The 19296-nt window shown below is 40.6% G+C and overlaps 1 protein-coding gene across 3 annotated transcripts in view; it reads left to right on the top strand.

The window, feature by feature from the left end:
- The window catches only part of MDFIC2 (MyoD family inhibitor domain containing 2), a 44532-nt gene extending 25464 nt beyond the window's left edge, over positions 1–19068 (top strand). Inside the window, exons 2-5 of one of the 3 annotated variants that reach the window (XM_074836778.1) lie at positions 373–411; positions 9216–9284; positions 14318–14539; positions 18579–19068. In XM_074836778.1, the coding sequence (XP_074692879.1) occupies positions 373–411; positions 9216–9284; positions 14318–14539; positions 18579–18838 (590 nt within the window). In that variant the 3' untranslated portion in view covers positions 18839–19068. The remainder of the gene's footprint in view (positions 1–372; positions 412–9215; positions 9285–14317; positions 14540–18578) is intronic. The other 2 variants (XM_074836779.1, XM_074836780.1) reach the window with 2 other exon arrangements.
- Positions 19069–19296: the final 228 nt, after the last annotated feature.

The raw sequence follows: 19296 nt of genomic DNA, 5'->3' as shown, positions 1-19296 counted from the left end.
TTAGTGAATCAGGATCTTCAGGGAGTCTCTGCTCCTCTGGGTAAGAAAAGTTTTGTTGACCATATGAAAACTGCCTGTGTCCCCTGGGGAAAAAAAAAAAATCATCTCAGTGAGAGGCCAGAGGACACTGGATCCTTAAAGGGAAGAGGTATCTCCCAGCTTCTATTAAGAGCTGGTTTTTCCATACTTGTGAAATCAATTAGAGGACTAAATCTCCAGCCCCAGTAGCTTGACTTCTCTTTCCTCTGATAACAATGCAGTTTTGAGGCATTTTCAAAAACCTGGTGCCTGTATGGGATAACAAAGCCACCTCACCAGTTGAGGAGCTTTTCCTGCTTAGTGAAGCCTTCCTCTCCCATTCTTGTTTTCCAGAACTGGACAGCCCCATCCTACAGCCCCTTGGAGAGTCAGGTAAGTCCCCCAACTTCTCAGCTCTTTCTCCCCGCAGTACATGTGGTGTGGCATCACATCTTTGCAAACTACTGAAGCAGCACCTTTCATGCAAGAAAATGAGCTCCATTATTCTAATTCCATGGGGTTGTAAGCAACATTTTTTGCCTTAATATTGACTCATCATCTGTTTCAGCCTTCAACCCATCTTTAAAATGAGACTATTATTTGTATGAATGACAAAGAAGCATTTTAAGGTTTACTCAAAACAGCAGAACAAGCATGGAAGTGCTGTGCAGTGGGCTAACCCCACAAACTTTGGAGTATGAGGATTACAAGTTCTTAACCCCACAATCATTTTCTTATAAAAATTTAGTAAGAAACACAAAAGAATCAGCCTACAAGCCACACAAAAACCTGCTTATTTCAATTTTCAGGACCTCAGAGGATTACTCTGGGATCAGGCAACCCCTAAACTGGCACCTAGCTACCTTACAAGAGCTGCTGATTCTACACCTTACCTGGAGAACAGTCATAACATTGCTCTCTTCCTTTTACCTTTATTTATCTGCTGAAGAAGAGGGAAGGCCCATGGCCCCTCCCTTCCCAGCTGAGGATGTTTTCCTGAGTGAGGGTTCTTGAACCAATCCATACCACCTGAAAGCCTTTAGAAGGGGCAGATATGCCAATTTATCCACTTTCTACTCAGCCACAGCAGAAGTGGGTAATGCTTTTCTGCTTCCTTTACTTCTGATGACAACCTTTAATTGGGAAGTTCCAGCTAGAGGCACACCGAGAGGCCTTTCAGATTTTGGCAGTGGCCCTCAGCAGCCCTCACCATGTCTATTATTTGGGGTGTTGCTGATTAGAATGTGAGCACACCAAGGCTGTACAGCACCCATAGGCTGGGCTCTTCCAGTAATGATGAGTTGGCTGTGTTAGAGACCATGTCATTTAAAAAAGTTTAGAAAGCACCATGCCCCCATTTGAACCTTTCTTAATGGAGCACCCATGACCCTGTTGTTGCAAGCAAAAACCCTGCACCCAACAGCTCTGCATTTATTTGTATTGCAAACACACACGATGCAAACTTTCTCTGTTAGTTAGAGGACACTGCTGGGGCTCTGGTAGGCAAGGTCAAGATGATGTTGGTCTGCTCTGATAAAGGATGAAGAGGTAAATCATTCCGTGCGACTCAGAAGTCATTCAGATGGTACTTTTGGCATTTACCCCCCCTCCCTGCTTTTGTTCTGTCAGTCTGAAGAGAACAGCTCGTGTGATGTAATTTAGAATGGAGCTTTTTTAAAGCTTTCACTCAGGAAAAGCTTCAGGAGCTCTGGGGGTATAGCTTAGCTCCGAGAAATAGAAAGAAAGCAAGTTTGCATTGACAGCTTGATCCCAGAGAGAGGTGGCTGCCTGCTTGTCTAACAGGTCCTCTGGGTCTGGATGAGGCAGAGACAGAGGAGCAGTCATATTAAGTGAACGCGCTCTGCCAATGTTAAAGGAACAATTACCATTATTCTGCATAGTTCACTGTTTGCTACTGCTATTTCCTTCAATAAAACCTCTTTTCACTTGCCAATTGGAGCTTGTCATGTAACAATATTTCTTATGCACAATACACATAGTAAAATGCCCCTGTGTTTTTAATACATTTATAGTTGTTAACAATAGCGATATAGTGACAGAAAAAATGTACTTGCTTTGAATACAGAATAGATTGAAAAAAGAACAAACCAGAGGCCCTGCTCTGAAGGATTAATGAGGGTTAGATTTTGCCTAATTTGTGTTTATAACAGTGACACCTCTTCTGTTTCATTGACACCCACTTTCTCCTCTCAGGGCCTGGGCTGTGACCTCCTTTCTTGGAAGGGGTTGTACACCTGAGCAAAAGCTTCAGTGAAAGTTTTTACATGAGGAAGTGTTGAGGAGGGAGTTGAGCTCTCACCTGCCCCCATGCCTGGGCAGCACCGAGGGGGGCAGATGAGGGGTGCCGCTCCTGGGGCTTTGGCAAGCTCAGTGCACTGAAGGTTGCTCAACTAACCCTTTGATCCTTGTGTGTGGTCCACAGAAGGGTGGGAAGGTGATGACCTACCATCTAGCAACACCTGAAACCTCTGGTGTTCACTGCTCACATCTGACACTAGCAAAACTCCTTGGGAGTGCAGCTCCTTGCAAAGCAGGACAAACAGCCGGCGCTGGGGAGAGGCTGGCATTTCACTGAGGTTGCAGGAACTCTGCAGCTCTCCTCTGAAAGCTCGTATAATGAAGACATTGTGTTTGTACTGCACTTGCCAACATTACAAAGCCAGGTGGAAATGACCACAGTGAAGGTGCCACGGTGAGAAGAAATTACGTGTTTGTGCTTGTGAGCAGGCTGAACCTAATATTTCATGCACCCAAATGAACAAGCATTTGGTTTGGAAACCTTTGTAGCACAGTCCTGAAGGAAACTTTTTTCTGCCATAAGATTCATGTTTTCTAAGAACACTATTTTGTTCTGAACAAGTTAATATACGCAGGAAAAGACATCTTGAGTGTTCCTGGACTCTCCTACACTATCCAGGAATAGTGATAGACTGCGAGTTTAAACACATCCTTCCACTGCACAGAGAGAGAAGTGTATTTAATACTGTGAGCAGAACAGTTACCATGTTTGCCTTTGCCAGAGCTGGCAAGACTACACTGTCCTAAAAGTACTTATTACATAATTAAGAAACAGTGGATCTCATCTGTGTGCCCCCAGAATAGATGTTCTGCATCTTTGGTGTCCCCCAGGAAAAAAATGTTTTGTGAAAAGATGTACAGCATGGTACAACTTCTGCTTCAGATATTTCTAATTGCTTTGTCTACAACTCTTTCTAAGGAAAAGAGCGAAGAAACCCAGAGAAGGCTACCATATTGGAGGTTGTTTTGGAGCCTGATCTGTTGAGCTCCCTGGCAATCTTTCCATTGACATCTGGTGATACTGGATCAGGCCCTTGCGGAGCTAAATAAATGTTTTTTCAGCACAGTCCAGCAAAGGCTGCTCAGCAGCACCTGGGGAGGTGCTCAGATGGTAATAAGATTAATAATGTTTGCTACAGCGGACAAGTCCAGCTCCCAGTTGTGTTCCAGTATGGCATGCAGATTAGAGAGATAAAAATGGAAGTGTTTGCTAGGAAAGTCTCTAGAAGACATAAGACTCTCACAAATTGCCACTCATTATTGGATTCAAATAAAATAAAATCTTTTATAACTTATTAGAAGACATGGGCTTTTGTAGTTCATATATTATCACATGCCAATTTACCACAAGCAGAGCTTTAAGGACCGTCTATGTGAAATGTTGCATCTTCTGTGATTGCAGCTCTGACGGTGTTTGAACTGTTTGGATATATTTTGAGAATATATGTGGTTTTGATGGTGTTTCCCCCCACCAAATCAAAATGCTGACAGCCTCAGAGCTCCTCTGGCATTAACGTTGTGCAAGGATATCTTTGTGACCATAACCACGTGTAATACCTGTTTTGGGAATAAACTCTTGGCACATAACTTCAGGGTCATTCAGAAAGTGGCACAGTTGCCAAAGACCTTGGGACACGAAAGGAAGACACTGTGCTGTCTTTTCATTGGAAAGTTCACAAATTCTGCCTAGAGATCCCTCTGACATTTTCGTTTTTCAATACATAGTGCTTACCAAAAATAAAACTGAGAATTTTAAGTGCTTTCCAAATTTAATAACATGGAGTTTTACGTTGAAAAAAAAAAAAAAATTGTAACCTCAGTATTTTCTGTTTTACATTACCTATAAATTTCCCAAACTAAACAGAGTGAGCAATTACACAGCATGTCCATGGGTGATACCTACCTTTACTTACAGTGCCAGTGTATTAAATAAAGCCCTGTCTACTGCTGGCTACTCCATTCTGGTTAGGATTTTGTGTCTGAAACTTGATCATATTGGCAGACAGTCTTAACCTCATTGATGGGGTGAGTAATTAATCATGAGAGGAAGGAAGGAAGACCGAATTAATGCAGCGGTGCTGTTGAGGCAAGGATTATAATAATAATAATGTTTGGTTTTGTCTTTAATTTGAAAACAACACGATCAATTCAGATAAGGTAATGCATCAAAATCTCAAGCTTCACACTCTGCAGTAATGAATAAAGAGAATTTGAGAGTTTTGAGTTATCCCAGCAATACAACAAGCAGCTGCCCATGAGCACTAGCATGGACGTGCCCCAGCACCTGGTGTGGGGTGTCCATGCAGCCCCATCAGTGGGGTGGCCTCAGGGACGCTGTGTGGGGCTGTGCATCCCAAATCCCTGCAGTCCAGGGAGGGGACAGGGACTAGCACAGCAGGGAGGGGACAGGGACTAGCACAGCCCTATGGTGGTTGGGTTGACCCACAGACATTTATAAAAACAAATAGATGCTTAGCCCTCGACTTGGAGGGAGAAGGACAGGGCTGTGTGTTTTCAGATTGGGTCCAGTTTGAGACTTACTTGCTCTGAGTTTGTCTAATTATCCCTTTCAGAAAAATGTCAGGAGAGTGCAGCCTTGAAACAGAAAGAAGGAAATAAAAGAATATGGAAATAAGACTTTATTTTTCTTTACAAAAGCTTTTTAAGGTTGTTTCATGTGATAGAGTTGCCACACCACCTACAAGATCCAAAAATCCAATCTGGGGCTTAAATTCAACTTCAAAAATAGCCACTCCTTCTCAGAGACTCCCAGAGAGGATGATCTCTTTCAAGAGCTGCTGGAGTAACAACAGGGTGCCAGGATGCCCTGTGCATAAACTGGAGGAAATTAATTCAAAACAGGCAACAGAAAAAAAAAGCTACCTATCAGCAAGCAGCATGTGAAATGCCATGAGATCCTGCTGTTCTCTGGACTAGCCCCAATTGCTATAGTGGATTTATTTCAGGGAGGCCATTTCATACAGTCACAACAGCCAGAACATAAATACAGACCTAAAGAAAAACTTGGTAGGAAAGAAAACAGTGGTTAAAGGAGAATTTGGAAGATCCAATCTAGAAACAAACCTTGGGGGCTCCGACACAGCCTTCTCGGAGGATGCAGGGCCGTATCCCGCACCCTGGCCCATAGGTTTCAGTGATTGCCTTGCCTGGCGACCAGCTGAAGTTACGTTTCTGCTGCAGTTAACACTTGATACCAAAGCTGTGAAGTTCCTGTGAAACTCAGTGATTTATCTTGGCGCTTATCAGCCAAGGGCTCCTGAGGACCTGGCGCCAAGCTCTGACACACAGCGATGGAGAGTGGACGTCTGTGGGCAGGCACCTGTAAACCATTCAGTGAACGTGCTACAAAAGCAGTTGGGAATTTTGCTATTGTCTTCACTGAGAGCATGAATTATGTCCAGTGTCTAACATGGATGATGATGTCTGATGCAATAGGGACTTTTGAATTAGCACATAAAACCCCTTTCATAAAGTGTTTGGTCCTCCTTCTTGCAAAGTCTGTTACAACTCCAAAGTGTAAGCAAACAACATAAAATTCACACTGATCCCTTCAATTCTTTTTTAAGTATTCTTAAATCCAGCTTTTTTTTTTTCCTGCTGTACATCTTACTTTTTATAGTTAAAAGTAATTTTAAAGCAAAAAGGAACATAAACAATATACACTGACTCTTGACACTCCATTGCTTTTTTAAACTAGAATAATAAAAATTTGCAAATGAACAAAAGAGTGGGAGGAAGATATCTGATTTACAATGTTTTTGAGATAAAGAACACTATAAAAAAAGATCAATGTGAATAATAAAGCATTGTTAACTGAGTCATGACATTTCTATTCTCAGTGAAGATTTGAACAGTAGAGCTCTGCAAATGAGCACCTTGTGCCATTTTCAAAGTGGGAGGAAGACATATAATTATAATTTTTAAAGTGAAGAGAATTTTAAAAAAATCTCTGTGAAAAAGTTTATTGAAAAACATATCGACATATCAATATGACATAAATTACTTTAATTTTGTTAAACTAGGAGGGGGGAAAACCTCTTTCTGAAGACTGGCTGCAGAAAGCATTCTTTGAAAAGAATTTTCTTTATTAAAAACTCTTTTGCTAAGATGAAACAGCACTGAATGTCAGCACTACCGTATATTTATTCTGTAACTCTTCCAACAGCTGAGATCTATAAAAGAAACATATTTTCAAAACAGTTTTAACCTCCATTGTCTTGATCATTTGTATTAACACTTTTCATGTCACCTATTGAAATCCCTTAAAGGAACCTTTTATTCAGTCAAAATTAATGAAACCATTTTCTTAAACAGCCTCGAAAAAGTAAAAAGGATGTAATGTTGTGCATTTTATTTGACATACGTTTTCTGCCATTTCACTTATTTGTGTGATGAGAGCAAAACTTCGTATTTATGCTATCAAATCTACAGAGAAAAGTGATTTTGAGAGAGAAGAAAACTAACTCTGTTCTTGCTGTGTGTGCAGTTTAAATCCACAGTGAAAATACAGCATTGATCAGATTACTCAATTGAGTCATTTAGTGCTTTGGCATTCCTGAAGTTAGGGCCCAGCTGTGAAATCATAGTTGGGGCCAAACTTTGCTGTTAGGTGAGTGCACATGGCTCCCATTTTCTTCAAAGGGAATGACACACATGGCCAATATTTAACTTTCACCTCTTCCATTCTTCAGCTAGCAAAGCCAGAACCAATGGACTATATGCAGGCAATTTAATAGAATTAAGATTATAATCAAGATTTTTGAGGACTTACTAGTGATTTGGCCTATATAATTCAATACATCTCAAAGCGCAGATGCTCAGCATATTCTGAAAATCTGGCCATCTCAAATGTCTTACTTGAAGCAGGTAAAATCATAAATCACTTTGAGTATTTTGGCCATTGGATCCTAACAAACAGGGCGTAGGGTACCTCCTCAAAATCATAAACTCCAATTTCTGGGTTGTCTGGGATTCCTGGGACACTTAACATATCCCAACCCATTTTGGGTACTGCATTTGTACACAATTGTCCCACAATTATGGGACCTGAACACAATGCAGACGCCCTTCTGCAGCAGCTGTCCCCTTGAGAAAATCTAGGTTCGGGTTCTGCAGATCCCCTGGGATGGACGGGACTGCTGGAATGGCCCGCAAGACTCTAAGGCATAAGTGCCACAGAGAGAAAAGAGGATGCATCCCAAAATCTAGCTGCCCCATGGCATATACAGATCTTCATTTCAACTCAAGGTCAAGTGGAAAACTTTCCTACCATCCTTGCTGACTCTCCTCTTCGCTTTCCCCCGACTCCATCTGTTCCTCACCCATCTCCTTCGTTCCACACTCGCCTCCCTCTTCTTCCTGTGTCCATCTGTTCCCTCCTTCCTCAACACAAGTTGGGGAAGGAAAGTAAATTCAGTCATTCACTGAACAGATTTCAAGATGAACCCCCTCCCTCTCCAGTTCTAACTTCATTCATCATGGTAAAAATTATAATGAATAGAAATGTTGAAGGTGAAAATTTATTAGAGATTGTGTTGCTTTCTTACATCAAAAGCAGTTGAAGCTGCATATAAACATTGGCTTCATTCATTGTTCTTAATATATGGTATAATTAGTGAGAAATATTAGTGGAAGTGCTTGCTATGCAGTCCATCAACACATGCCTGTCAGAGTTTAGGATCTGGGCCAAAGTTTTTTGCCAGTCCTGTGATAGATTTATAATAAGCCTATAGAAGGCTTTACAGTCAGCTGGGTCACTAATTCATGAAGTTAAAACGTATGCAATGAGGTCAAAAATTCACTATTGATAAAATACCCCCTCCCGGGATTGCACCATTAGCTTTGTTACTGCAACAGCAAAATAAAGTAAACCCAAAGCTCCTGTGAATTACCAGTCCATCATCATAAATCAGAAGAGAAGCACTTGCACAAGTTCATGATGTCATATGAAGCCCAATATATATTTATAGCCTTGTGTACTATTTCCTGTTTCCTTATGACAAAAATAAACAGTCTCTAAATCCCCTGTATCCTTATGCCTGAGCTCAGCAAAATGTAATGGACATGAAACTATGAAACCACCCATGATATATTAGTCTAGAGCAGCTTGCTTCAGGTCAGCTGTGACGCCCGGTCTCCCTCTGGCCTCTCCTACATGGATGAAAGCAGTTCCCATGGAGTTTGCTCCATCTGCTGCACCCACTGTAAGGATAATCCCACATCCCCTCCTACTTTGCTTCCCTGACCCTGCGAGAGAGAAGGAAGGAAAGTTTAAGCCTCCAAGCCCTACACGTGGAGTGGATGGCCTGGCAAACACAGCAGAGGTGGAGGAGCTCAGCACCCATGTGGGGACCTGGGCTTGTCACCATGAGGACCTTGGGCCTCTTGTCCATCAAGATGGCTAAGCCATGGAGGTTGGAGTGTGGGCTGCAGTTTCCCCTCTCCTTCTTTGCTGATGATTTGGGAACCTCATCTAGGGTTTCTGGGGTGTTTGGGCATGGATGATGCCCCACATTTCATTGCAGACCTCCCAGCCCTCAAATTTTCTGTACCTACCTGAAATAGGAGCTTCTGTGTTTGCCAGTGATCCTCTTCCCCTCTTCTCAGGTGAAACCTTCTCTCTCAGCAATTTGTTTTATTTTTGGCTTCCTTTCCAGAAATGAGACAGAGAGTAACAGAAACCGTTCCATCATCCCATGTAACTTCCTCCTGCAAGGAAGCACACTTGCTTCTATTTGCCCCCAAAGCAACAACTCTTGAAGTCAGTGACTGTCATGAAGTGGCTGTGGGTGATAGCTGTGCCAAGCCACATTTATTTACAGTGTCCCTCTGCAATGTTGTTTTGTTCTGCCACCAAGACAGCTGCACCAGGTCTCTGCCTCTCCTGGTGCTCCCCAGGGTGATGCCGAACAGCGAGGACCAAGCAGGTAACATGCTGGCCCCATGCATGTGTCACACCATGCAGAGTTACCCCTGGCATTCCCCCCTCCATTGTTGCTGACAGACAAATTATGTCCTTTAGACTGGCAAGAAAACAGTTTGTTTTTCTTTTTACTTTTCCTTTTTTGAAACACGGCCATCGAAACCTGGGGTTTGGGTTTCATTTTACTCTGAGTCTTTTCAAACCAAGTGAGTTCAGTTCAAGCTTTCATACTTACAAGTTATCATCCATCAGGTCTGATGTAGCTCTGCCTGCTTCATCTCAGGACTGAATGGACACGGCACACAGCTCTTTCAGTGACAAGCATGTGATATATTCAATAGACAAGTAGCGACAGCAGTGCATGGGATAACCAATGACAGGGAGATCAGTCAGGCATTCCTTTGGTTCTGTCACTGCACTGATACATGAAGATGCCTCACGGTGAAATTTAAAAGTTACAAGTCCTAAACTGCTAGAGTTTTCCACACAGTTCACCATTAACCCTTGGGAGTCCTTGCCACAGGGGTGTGAGGCAAAGGGCCACTACCAGGATGGATTTGGAACAAATGCCACTGGCAAGTAGAGCCACAGGCTTCCTTGTCCTTTGCTTGTAACATGTGTATGAGCCCTGCATAAGGTGATAGATCAGTTCTCCTCCTTCTCTTTCAGTGGCAAGTCCCCCTAACCAGTTGCTCCAAACAGCTCTTTGGCATTACCCATATTGCTGCAGTCCCTGTCCAACAGAACAAAAACATATTGCTGCTGTCCCTGTCCCATGCCAAAAACAGAACTAGAGCCCTTATATGCCACTATATAAAAGCTAATTTCTAAACTGTGCTAAGAAACATCAGCCTCCTATTATCCAGCTTTGTGCCTAAGCCAACGTAGAGAAGTAGAGGTCAGGGGACCTACTGTAAATGCCAGTCTTGATATCATTGCTCCTCGCTATTAACCAGAGGGCTCCGGGGCTGGCATCAGTGGAAAGTAAGCAATTTACTTTGTACTTTCATGAATTTAGACAATGTAGTCAGCCTCCTGAATCATGGAACTTCTAAAAAAATAGAAATTTCATGTGAGTATTGAGACTATCTCTATCTTTAATGCAAACATGGGTGAACAATCCCAGTCTTCTACTGCAACAGTCAAGGCAAGCCCCAGCTTCCCTGTATGAGGCAGAAAGTTGCTGCTTCATGATACTATTTAAAAATGGCACATTGTGGGGGTTTACCTCTAGCTGTCTCTGCCTAACAGTCTAACACTGAATAATCTGAGCTTTCTTCATCATGATACACTTATTTTTCCCTTTTAATTCACTTCAGTGGATGATTTCTACATGTTAAAAACACAGTCATTTGTGGATATCTGAAGCTGAACACAGGGTCTTAAAAGACAGTAACAAAGTTTGACCCTCTGCCCATCTCTAATTGTAATTTAATTTTTTTTACATTGTCATTTCACAATAACCATACATAATATCAGTTTTACATAATATATTTTTAAAGCCTATTTGCCTCCACTTATTTGTTCCGAACTCTCAACCTACTAGTGTTTCATGCAGCAACAAACTATAAAAGAGAAAAAAAAAAAAGTGCTAACCACTTTTTTTTTATGCTGGTCTAGCATAATCTTTATTTCTTTAGACACTTTGTGCAAATATTAAATTGATAAAGGACATAATGTAGATGGACCCACAGCTGAACTGAAGGTAATTGCATAAAAATGAAATGGAGACCTATAATTGTACACTGCTTTAGCCTCTACCGCACTGTTTTCTGGAAGCAAGGATCTCGCTTGTCATAGCAAGTTGCTTGTTACAGTGATTGCATGAAGACTTGATCTAGCTGTACAAGACAAGTATAACATTACTTAACGGGAGCTTTTCAAACTAAGAGTCTGACACTAAAATGTACTGTATTTTCAAAGCTGTAGTATGCTTTAACAAACAGAAGAGTCCTTGAATGACAGCTTTTGTTACCCTTTTGTTTGATGGTGCTGTATTGAAAAATTCAGGTTATGTCTATGCCTTTCTATTTCTGGTTTTGATTTCTCTTCAACAGCACTTCAAGAATAAAAATTGACTCAAAGCATGAATAGTAGAAGTCGGTGGATACAGTAAATGTTAGTCTGGCATTTACTGATTACCTCTGTCTGATTTTTTTTTCAGTCTCGTTTGTTGAATGCTTAAATGCATTCTGTGGGCCATTGTATTGTTGCAGAAATGGGGAACTCAACAGATATATTGCAATTTAAAATATATCCAGTTTAGACTTTTGGGTCAATTTTGAACATGGGAAAAGATAGAAATCGTCATTCTTGCCTAGGCCTTTCAATCTGATCCATGTGTATTCAACTACTCAGCCTGTGTGTAGCTTTCAGTCTGGACAAACGAGATCCATTTGTAAGATTGGCACCTGAATAACAGGTAGGGCATGTGTCTTTTGGACTCACAAATCAATTACTATCCAATAAATCCAATGCATAAGCGGGACATTTCTTCCTCCAGAGCTCTGCTACTTCAGTTATCACAACTTTTCCTGGAGATGGTATATTATTGAATGAAAGTGCAGGAAAAACTGTAGTATGTCATTGATTTATAAACACTGGAAAACAGTGGTTTCTGTACATGTAAGTACATCCAAAATGCATGAATTTTCACATTTTGGACTCAAGATGTTGGCCAAGAAGTCAGAGAGGGGAAAAAAAAAAAAAGCTATATTTACTTACTCTGGGGGGAAAACCATCAACAAATTATCACAGATTGGCAAAATCTGATGTGCTTTGCCCAGGATGCTGGTTTCCTATGACCAAAGTGTACAACCTCCAGGTGAGCACCACTGTCCTTTGCACTGCTGGTTCACACCCTGAGGAGCCACTGCCTCTCCTGCCCTTCCCAAGTCTTGCCTGTGGCTTTCCTTTGTTGTAACTCTCACAAAAACTGACAGTTACAGATTTTCTGTGACTCCTCTCTGTGTCACTGCTGTCTTAGTCTCTCCTTCCCCCTACTTTTCTCTATCCCACTGGTCACTTCCTGCCTAAAGCCAACCTGTAAACTCTCCAGGACAGGAAAAATCCACCTTTCCTTCATAATAGACTTTGTCATTATTACAAGTTCAAAATCAAGCTAAAACATCTGCCAACACCCATTTTTAAAGCAGTGATTTAAAGTGAAAATGATAGCTTAGTATTTCTTCTTATTCTCTCCCAAGGTCTTACTCTGCTAACCTCTACCCAGCTTTTCTGCTTCTATGTATTTTGCCACATGAAGATGATGTAAAACAGCATGAAATCTATGAGTAAAAATGTAAATGAATTGCTCACTCATTCTGTAAGTAGATTCATAGAAATCATAGAAAAATTAGCTTGAAATGGACTTCTAGAAGTCACCTTGTCTGGCCTTTGCTGAGGGTTAACTCTGCAGTAAGAGCAGGTTGCTGAGGTCCATGCCCAGCTGAGCTCTTCACACTTCCCCAGCCTTGCCAGGGGCTGTCCTGGTGCTTTACACCTCCCATGATGAAGAATTTGTTCCCGTATGCATTTCCAATTGCCCTTGTTGCAGCTTGTGACAGTGGCCTCTTGTCCTTTTACCTCTGTGCACTGCTGGAAGGACCTGGGGTCTGGCTTCTCCATCACCCTGGTAATGAAGTGGAAGACAACATCCAGCACCATTCTCTGCCTTCTCTTCTCCAGGCCAACCAAGCCTAGCTACCTCATCCTCTCCTCATACATCAGATATTCCAGACCCCTCAGGTGGCCACCAAGGTGGCCTTCCCTGGACTTGCTCTAGATACCAGCTAGACCTCAAATCCTTGCTTCCCCCCACTTCGAGCCTGATGGTCTCAGTGGTTTTTCACCTTCCTTGCAATCCACCCATCCCATCCACATTTCCCCCTTTTGGCTGCAACGATACTATGGGACATAAATGCAGTCTCAACTAGGTTTCACTCAACCTTTCCTTGGCATTTCTTTAATATACATCAGGGGTCAAAGGTACCTGAAAAACAAGAGATACGCAGGGTGTCTCTTTGCCTCCTTGCAGCAGAGTGCAGACTAACTGCTTAAGAGCACTTACTGTTCCTCTCAGAAAGTAATGTTTGCAAAACTGAGGTGTTTGTAAAGATTGATTTTCTGTATATAGCTCAAGAGCAAGCATATCACAAGATTTAAGTAAGATAAAAAGTGAGGCTGTGCTTGATGTGAGGTGCAGGAGTTAATCAGCTGTAGATAAGAATTGATGAGGTTTTATCATCCCAGCCATAGAGAGAATGACTGTGTTTCTTGGCCTCTTGATCACTTCGAAGAGTAAGTGAAACTATATATCAGCCCATGTTTATCTGTGCCTGAGAAGTTCTTCAAGAATAAATTGAGCTCAGAACTCTTTTTAACCTTTCCCCTAGTTGGGACTTAAAATTAAGCTCTCCCTCTGGTTTTTGAGCTGCCTCTCTGGCACACTGACAGCATGTGAAGTATCCCATCTTCTAGTTGACTTCCAGGCCAACAACACTAGTGTGGATGAAGTTATGAAATAATGAATCTGAATGTTAAACAGATACCATCTGGCTTTCTTTGCTACAAGATTATGAGCCATGACAAACTGGCACATCTGCATCTAGGTACCACCTACACACACATTGTTGGCTGTAAATTTAGGGAAACAGACCCACTGTTGAAAAATAACAAGATCATTGTTTTGCCTTCTTTTATATCACAAACTGAAGTTAGGATATCACAGTCGAAATAGATGTTGACTGAGGCAATATTTCTGTTCTATCTCCTAAACCTGATCCCACCCAGTGGAAGTGAATTATTACTTAGCCTCTAAGTCCTCTGAGTTTAAGAGAAAACCTTAGAATGCAAGTTCACAAATACTTATACTATGAATAAACTTTACTTGCGTAAAGAAACTGAAATCATTAGGTAAGTAGGGTTAGGCCTTGGAAGTAAACAACTGTAGGCTTGGAAATTCTGCATATGTTATTCTTTCAGATCTCTGTCTTAGTATCACAAATAAGTCTTTTTTTTTTCTCCTAATCCCACCAGATAACCAGCTTACAAATGAAAAACATACAGATGAAAAGCCTATGAAAGGTATTGTTATGAGTTCTGTCGCAGAATTCAGCATCACAGACACTTCATCAAAGGGTACCAAAAATGAGAAGAAATTGTCAGATGCAAGCACATCATCCATTGCTTCCCTGGAGAAATGCAGAGAATTCACTTACATTGAAGAAGACACATCAGTACATCAGAGAGACAGTGACGGTATGTTTTATAAAACAGATCACATTTAAGCTGATCTCTAAATAATGCCCATTGCAAGAGCACTATGTGTATCTAACTTGAAATAAATGTTTACATGCTGAACAGGAGGTTCAAGAACATAGCCAAAAGCAGCATTAAATTGCCCTGCAGACATTTTTGTGATAGATGAGAATCTGTAGAAGATGATCTTAAATTGTCAGTGATATTAAAGCCATAGAAGAGGAGCTTAGAGCCTATTGTGCAACAGAGCATTTGTACTTTTGTAATGAGTATTTGCACAGAGGTACTAGTGTCGATATCAGATAAACAGAGTATCTCACATGGACATATCTTTTCCCAGTAGCAGAGGCTGTTGCTTTTGCCATTAGTACTGCAGTAGCCACTGCGATCGCTGAACAGATGCTGTGTTTGGTGGTCAGCATATTATTTCTATGGACTTGTACAGGCAGTTCTTGTATGAACCACTACATCCAACACTGCTGTTCTGCTGACCCATCACCAAGTCCTCTCTCTGCTGACTACACTGCAAAACTCACGTGAGTCAGGATGAGGAGCGCTCTTCATACTCTGCCCTGCTTCTGCAGAAAACTGTCTGATGGCTGGGCCAGGTGGATACACGTAGATAGGACTTCTGTTAGTTCGGTATGCTCTGCATTTTGAAAAAGCATATTTGAAAATAAAGCGCTCTGAAAAGTAGTGACAAACCAAAATTGCAGCAGAAGCCCAATAGTTCAAGTGTATTTTCACAAATGAGCATTGCTAAAACATAACTGGAGCTAATAATAAGAGCTCTCTTACCTTTTCCAAAAAGGTGCTGATCCTTTTTATTGAGTAAAAGCACAAGTTAAAGAGCCGAATACCTGCATTATATTTTTTTAAGAATTTCAGAGGCAATAGTATAACCAGGAGTTGAGGAATAGAATGGGTTGTGAACACTCATTACAGGCCAAGGGGCATGACTCCTGCTGATTTAAATAATATAACACCCCTGATGTTAGTGGAATTATGCTGAGAAACAGCTATTCCTGGTTATTCCAGTGGATGTGAAAAAAAAGGCTTCCATAAAGCACTTTTGAAGTTTCTTATATGTGTCTTTTGCAATAATGGATTAGTGTGTTATAGCCAATGGAGTTGGGATCTATCAAGTATATAATTTAACAACTCCTAAATTAAGAATTTCTAAATACATATCAACATAATAAACTGCCATGTTCTCCAGGAACCATTAGCCATTACCATCTCTATTGTATCACTGATCCTGTAATAATAGGGATGTCTCTGATACATCTATTAGAATACATTTCATTTCAATGAAGGATCTGAAGTATTTATTTCATTTAGGAGACTTGTCCTCTAGTCCAGACACTCACTATTTTCTGAGTTTTCTGACTTTCTGAGTTTGCTGACTATCTGATCAGGCCCCTCAACCATTACTGGCACACAGGTGTGTACCATGTGATACAAATAACAGATTTCATACTCCTTAAAAAAGCTAAAAGTGAAGGAAATTAACAAAAAACCCCAATCTGTGCTCAATTAATAATGTTAAGGGCTGGATGGAAGCCAAGAAAACCAAAGGAAGCCAGATTTGTGGTTGTCACTGTATACTCTGCTCACTCTACTCTGACAAGTTACTGCTTATTCCACACACACAAGGCCAAATCCTGTTCGCTGGTGCATGGAGAACTTCTGAAGGCAGAGTGATAGCTGAGGAAATTGGTGATTTTGTTTCCTGTGCTCAGAGAGGAGCATAGCGAAAGCTCATAGGTCTCACCAAGGGTGACCATCATGGCTTCAGTGAGCTCTGGACCAGGTTTGTTCAGGGCATCCTCTGCATGAGCAGAGGGTGTGCTGACAGACACCAAACAAGAGCAGGAAAATTTAGAGATAAGGCAGGCTAGCAAAATTATTAGAAGTTCTTCTTTTGTGCTAATTAATCTATTAATGTAGGGAATGAGAGCTGAGGTCCTTGTTCTCACTGAGATAAATGCAGTAATGCCGTTTAGCAAACAGCAGGGAAAACAGAAGAGAAAACAGGAGATTGCATCTTCTTTTTTGCAGTTTGTGGCTAATTTATTTTCAAATATATAAATGAATGCATAGGAATGGATGTTTAATTGCTAATATCTATTATTTATATACATTACCCCACTTAAAACAGGACAAAAAAGCCTCACACATGCAGATTTTTTGAAATGTGTTACATCCATTATCACAGTTCATGGTGTGTGCTCTGATGGGAATTTAAAAGCATCTTTACTGCACATCACAGACTCTGTGCTGAAACATTATTTTATTATTAAAATCTTGTGCTTTTTGTGTGCTCTCTTTCCTGGAGAAACCCTAAGAATTGTATCTCTTCTCTTCAGATTACATAAGCACCATTATGGCTAACACATTCAGGAAAAAAAATGTTATTAGAAAACAGATCTTTGGAGAGGACAAAAACATTGAAAGATCCTTAACTGATACATAATTTTGAATTTCATCTCTCACATCTATGCATAGGAAGGAAATTTCATAAACATAAGATATCTAAAAAGAATAGTCTTAATTACATCAAGGACTACTGGATAAAATTATTACATTTTCTACAGTGTAAATTTCATACAATTAAATGCAGCGGTGTCACCTTATAAAATGTTTCAATTTTATAATTATTTCAGTTCATTTAGTTAGAAAAAAATATAAGCATGAATTTACTAAGTATCATCGAAATCTAGTCATTCTTATTCTACAGAACTGACTTAGAAGTTAGTTGTGCTTGTCTGAACTTAAATAGATCTTGACATATTTAAATATGTATTAAAATTGATAACATTGGTGATGATACGTTACTTAGAAAGAAGTTCAACCACATGCTATTTATTCTTGCTACCTGCTTTAACAGCTTTTTTTTTTTTTTTATAAAAAAGCTGGAATGATTTTTTAATTTTGTTTTTCATCAAGAAAGCTTTCTTAAAAAGAAAAAAAAAAAAAAAAAAGAGCATAATTCTGGAAACTTCCTGGCAGTGAACTTTATGTTACGTGAGATAGAAAATGCCACAACAGAACCAATGCAGTTGAATGAGTTCACAGTTAGTCATCCTAGGGCAAGAAATGTGGTTATAACCATATGCTTTCCTGAAAGAACCAATGAAAAGGCATTCATATTGTTGAAGGCATTTTTCCTTTCCAAAAACAAGGAGGGAAAAAAAAAAATTGAAAGGTCTGGGTCTTTGCGCTCCAACTGGATTCACACAGTCAGAATCTCACACCTGCTCCGAGCCCTGCTGCACCCGGAGGCAGCCTCCCCAGATGCTGTAGTTTGAATGGTGGGGAGTTAATTAGTTGATTTTTGAGGGGAACAAATATAACACAAAGTTTTTGTCACGGTGACCAAGTTTTCGGGAATATTCACTGGCTCCAGACACACATCCTAGGCGATATTATTTTCCAAACTTTTGTCTCCTTTCAAAAATTAACAAGTCTGTGAATGAAAAGGCGAGAAATAGCAGGAGCAACCTGATGTTTTTTATCTTTAATTAAAAACTTTTATGAAAAAGAAAATAAACTCCAGTGTCATGTGCGTTGGTCAGGTAACACATGTGGCATCACAAAGCAGCAGCACTTCCAAACTCCCACAAGGCTGCAAAGCCCCCAGCAGAGCATCCCTGCTGCAATGAGGTTCGCTCCTGTGCTGAAATTTATGGCCCAAACACTTTAAGAGTATAGAATCATAGAATCATTTAGGTTGGAAAAGACCTTTAAGATCATCAAGTCCAACCATAAAGTTGGTTCAGAGTACTTGTTCCTCTGAACATCACTGCCACAGTATATATTCATTCAAATTATTTTCATGCCGCTGTTGTTTTTCCAGAACAAACAAGTCAGAAAATATATCCTTTCATTTGCCTTTATGGAAGTAGTTATCATCAATGTATTTTTAGCCTGCACACAGGCTGTCTTGCATCTCATTTCTGTGTAGTCACACTAGCCTGAACCTGGGTAATCGAGCACACCCCTTTTCTTATGTCTTGCTGCTTTTCCTTTTTCTTAGATGAATGCGCAACACTTATCCTGGCCTGCTTGTTCTGCCAATTTTGGGACTTTCTTATAATGCTGCCTGATACCTGTGAACATTGGCTGACAGATACCTGTTGTCCATCCAATAGATACTACCAGACCTCCAATGAAGACCACACAAACAACGACTGCAACTGTGACTGTGACATTGATTGCAGCCTTTTTGAGTCCTGCCATGAGACTGGTGAATGCCTGGAACTTGCTATGGAGATTTCCGAAGTCTGCTATCGCTAATAGGAAAATAAGTGACAAAATTCCTCAAAACTGCCTGAAAGTGAACTGACAGAATACAAAGGAGATTTTTTTTTTATTATTTTTTTTTTTACGAAAACATAATGATAATAACCAGAGTGTTTGCCAACCAGGACTTGTTCATCATGCTGCTCCCACCCCGGAGGTCTGTATATCTGTACCATTCTGGTTGTATGATTTCACAAACTGCTGAAACCAATAAAGGGCAAAAAAGGGTCTTCTCCTTTGCAATAGACAACAGAATTCCTAAGTGCCAAGTGTGCTCGATGCTTTACTCCCTGTCAATCCAAGGCTTTTATAAACCTCTAATTGCTTTAAACATGGATTTCCCCATTCATAAACACAGGACAAATTAGGACATTGTTTTAGGACTGATATATATTAGTTCATCTTCCTAATGGATTCATACCTAAACATGTATTACACATTGTTGGTTATTA

Source organism: Strix aluco, chromosome 11 (assembly GCF_031877795.1).
Source record: "Strix aluco isolate bStrAlu1 chromosome 11, bStrAlu1.hap1, whole genome shotgun sequence".
Taxonomy (NCBI): Eukaryota; Metazoa; Chordata; class Aves; order Strigiformes; family Strigidae; genus Strix; species Strix aluco.
The sequence above is the reverse complement of the archived record's forward strand: the minus strand, read 5'-3'. Positions and strand labels throughout refer to the sequence as shown.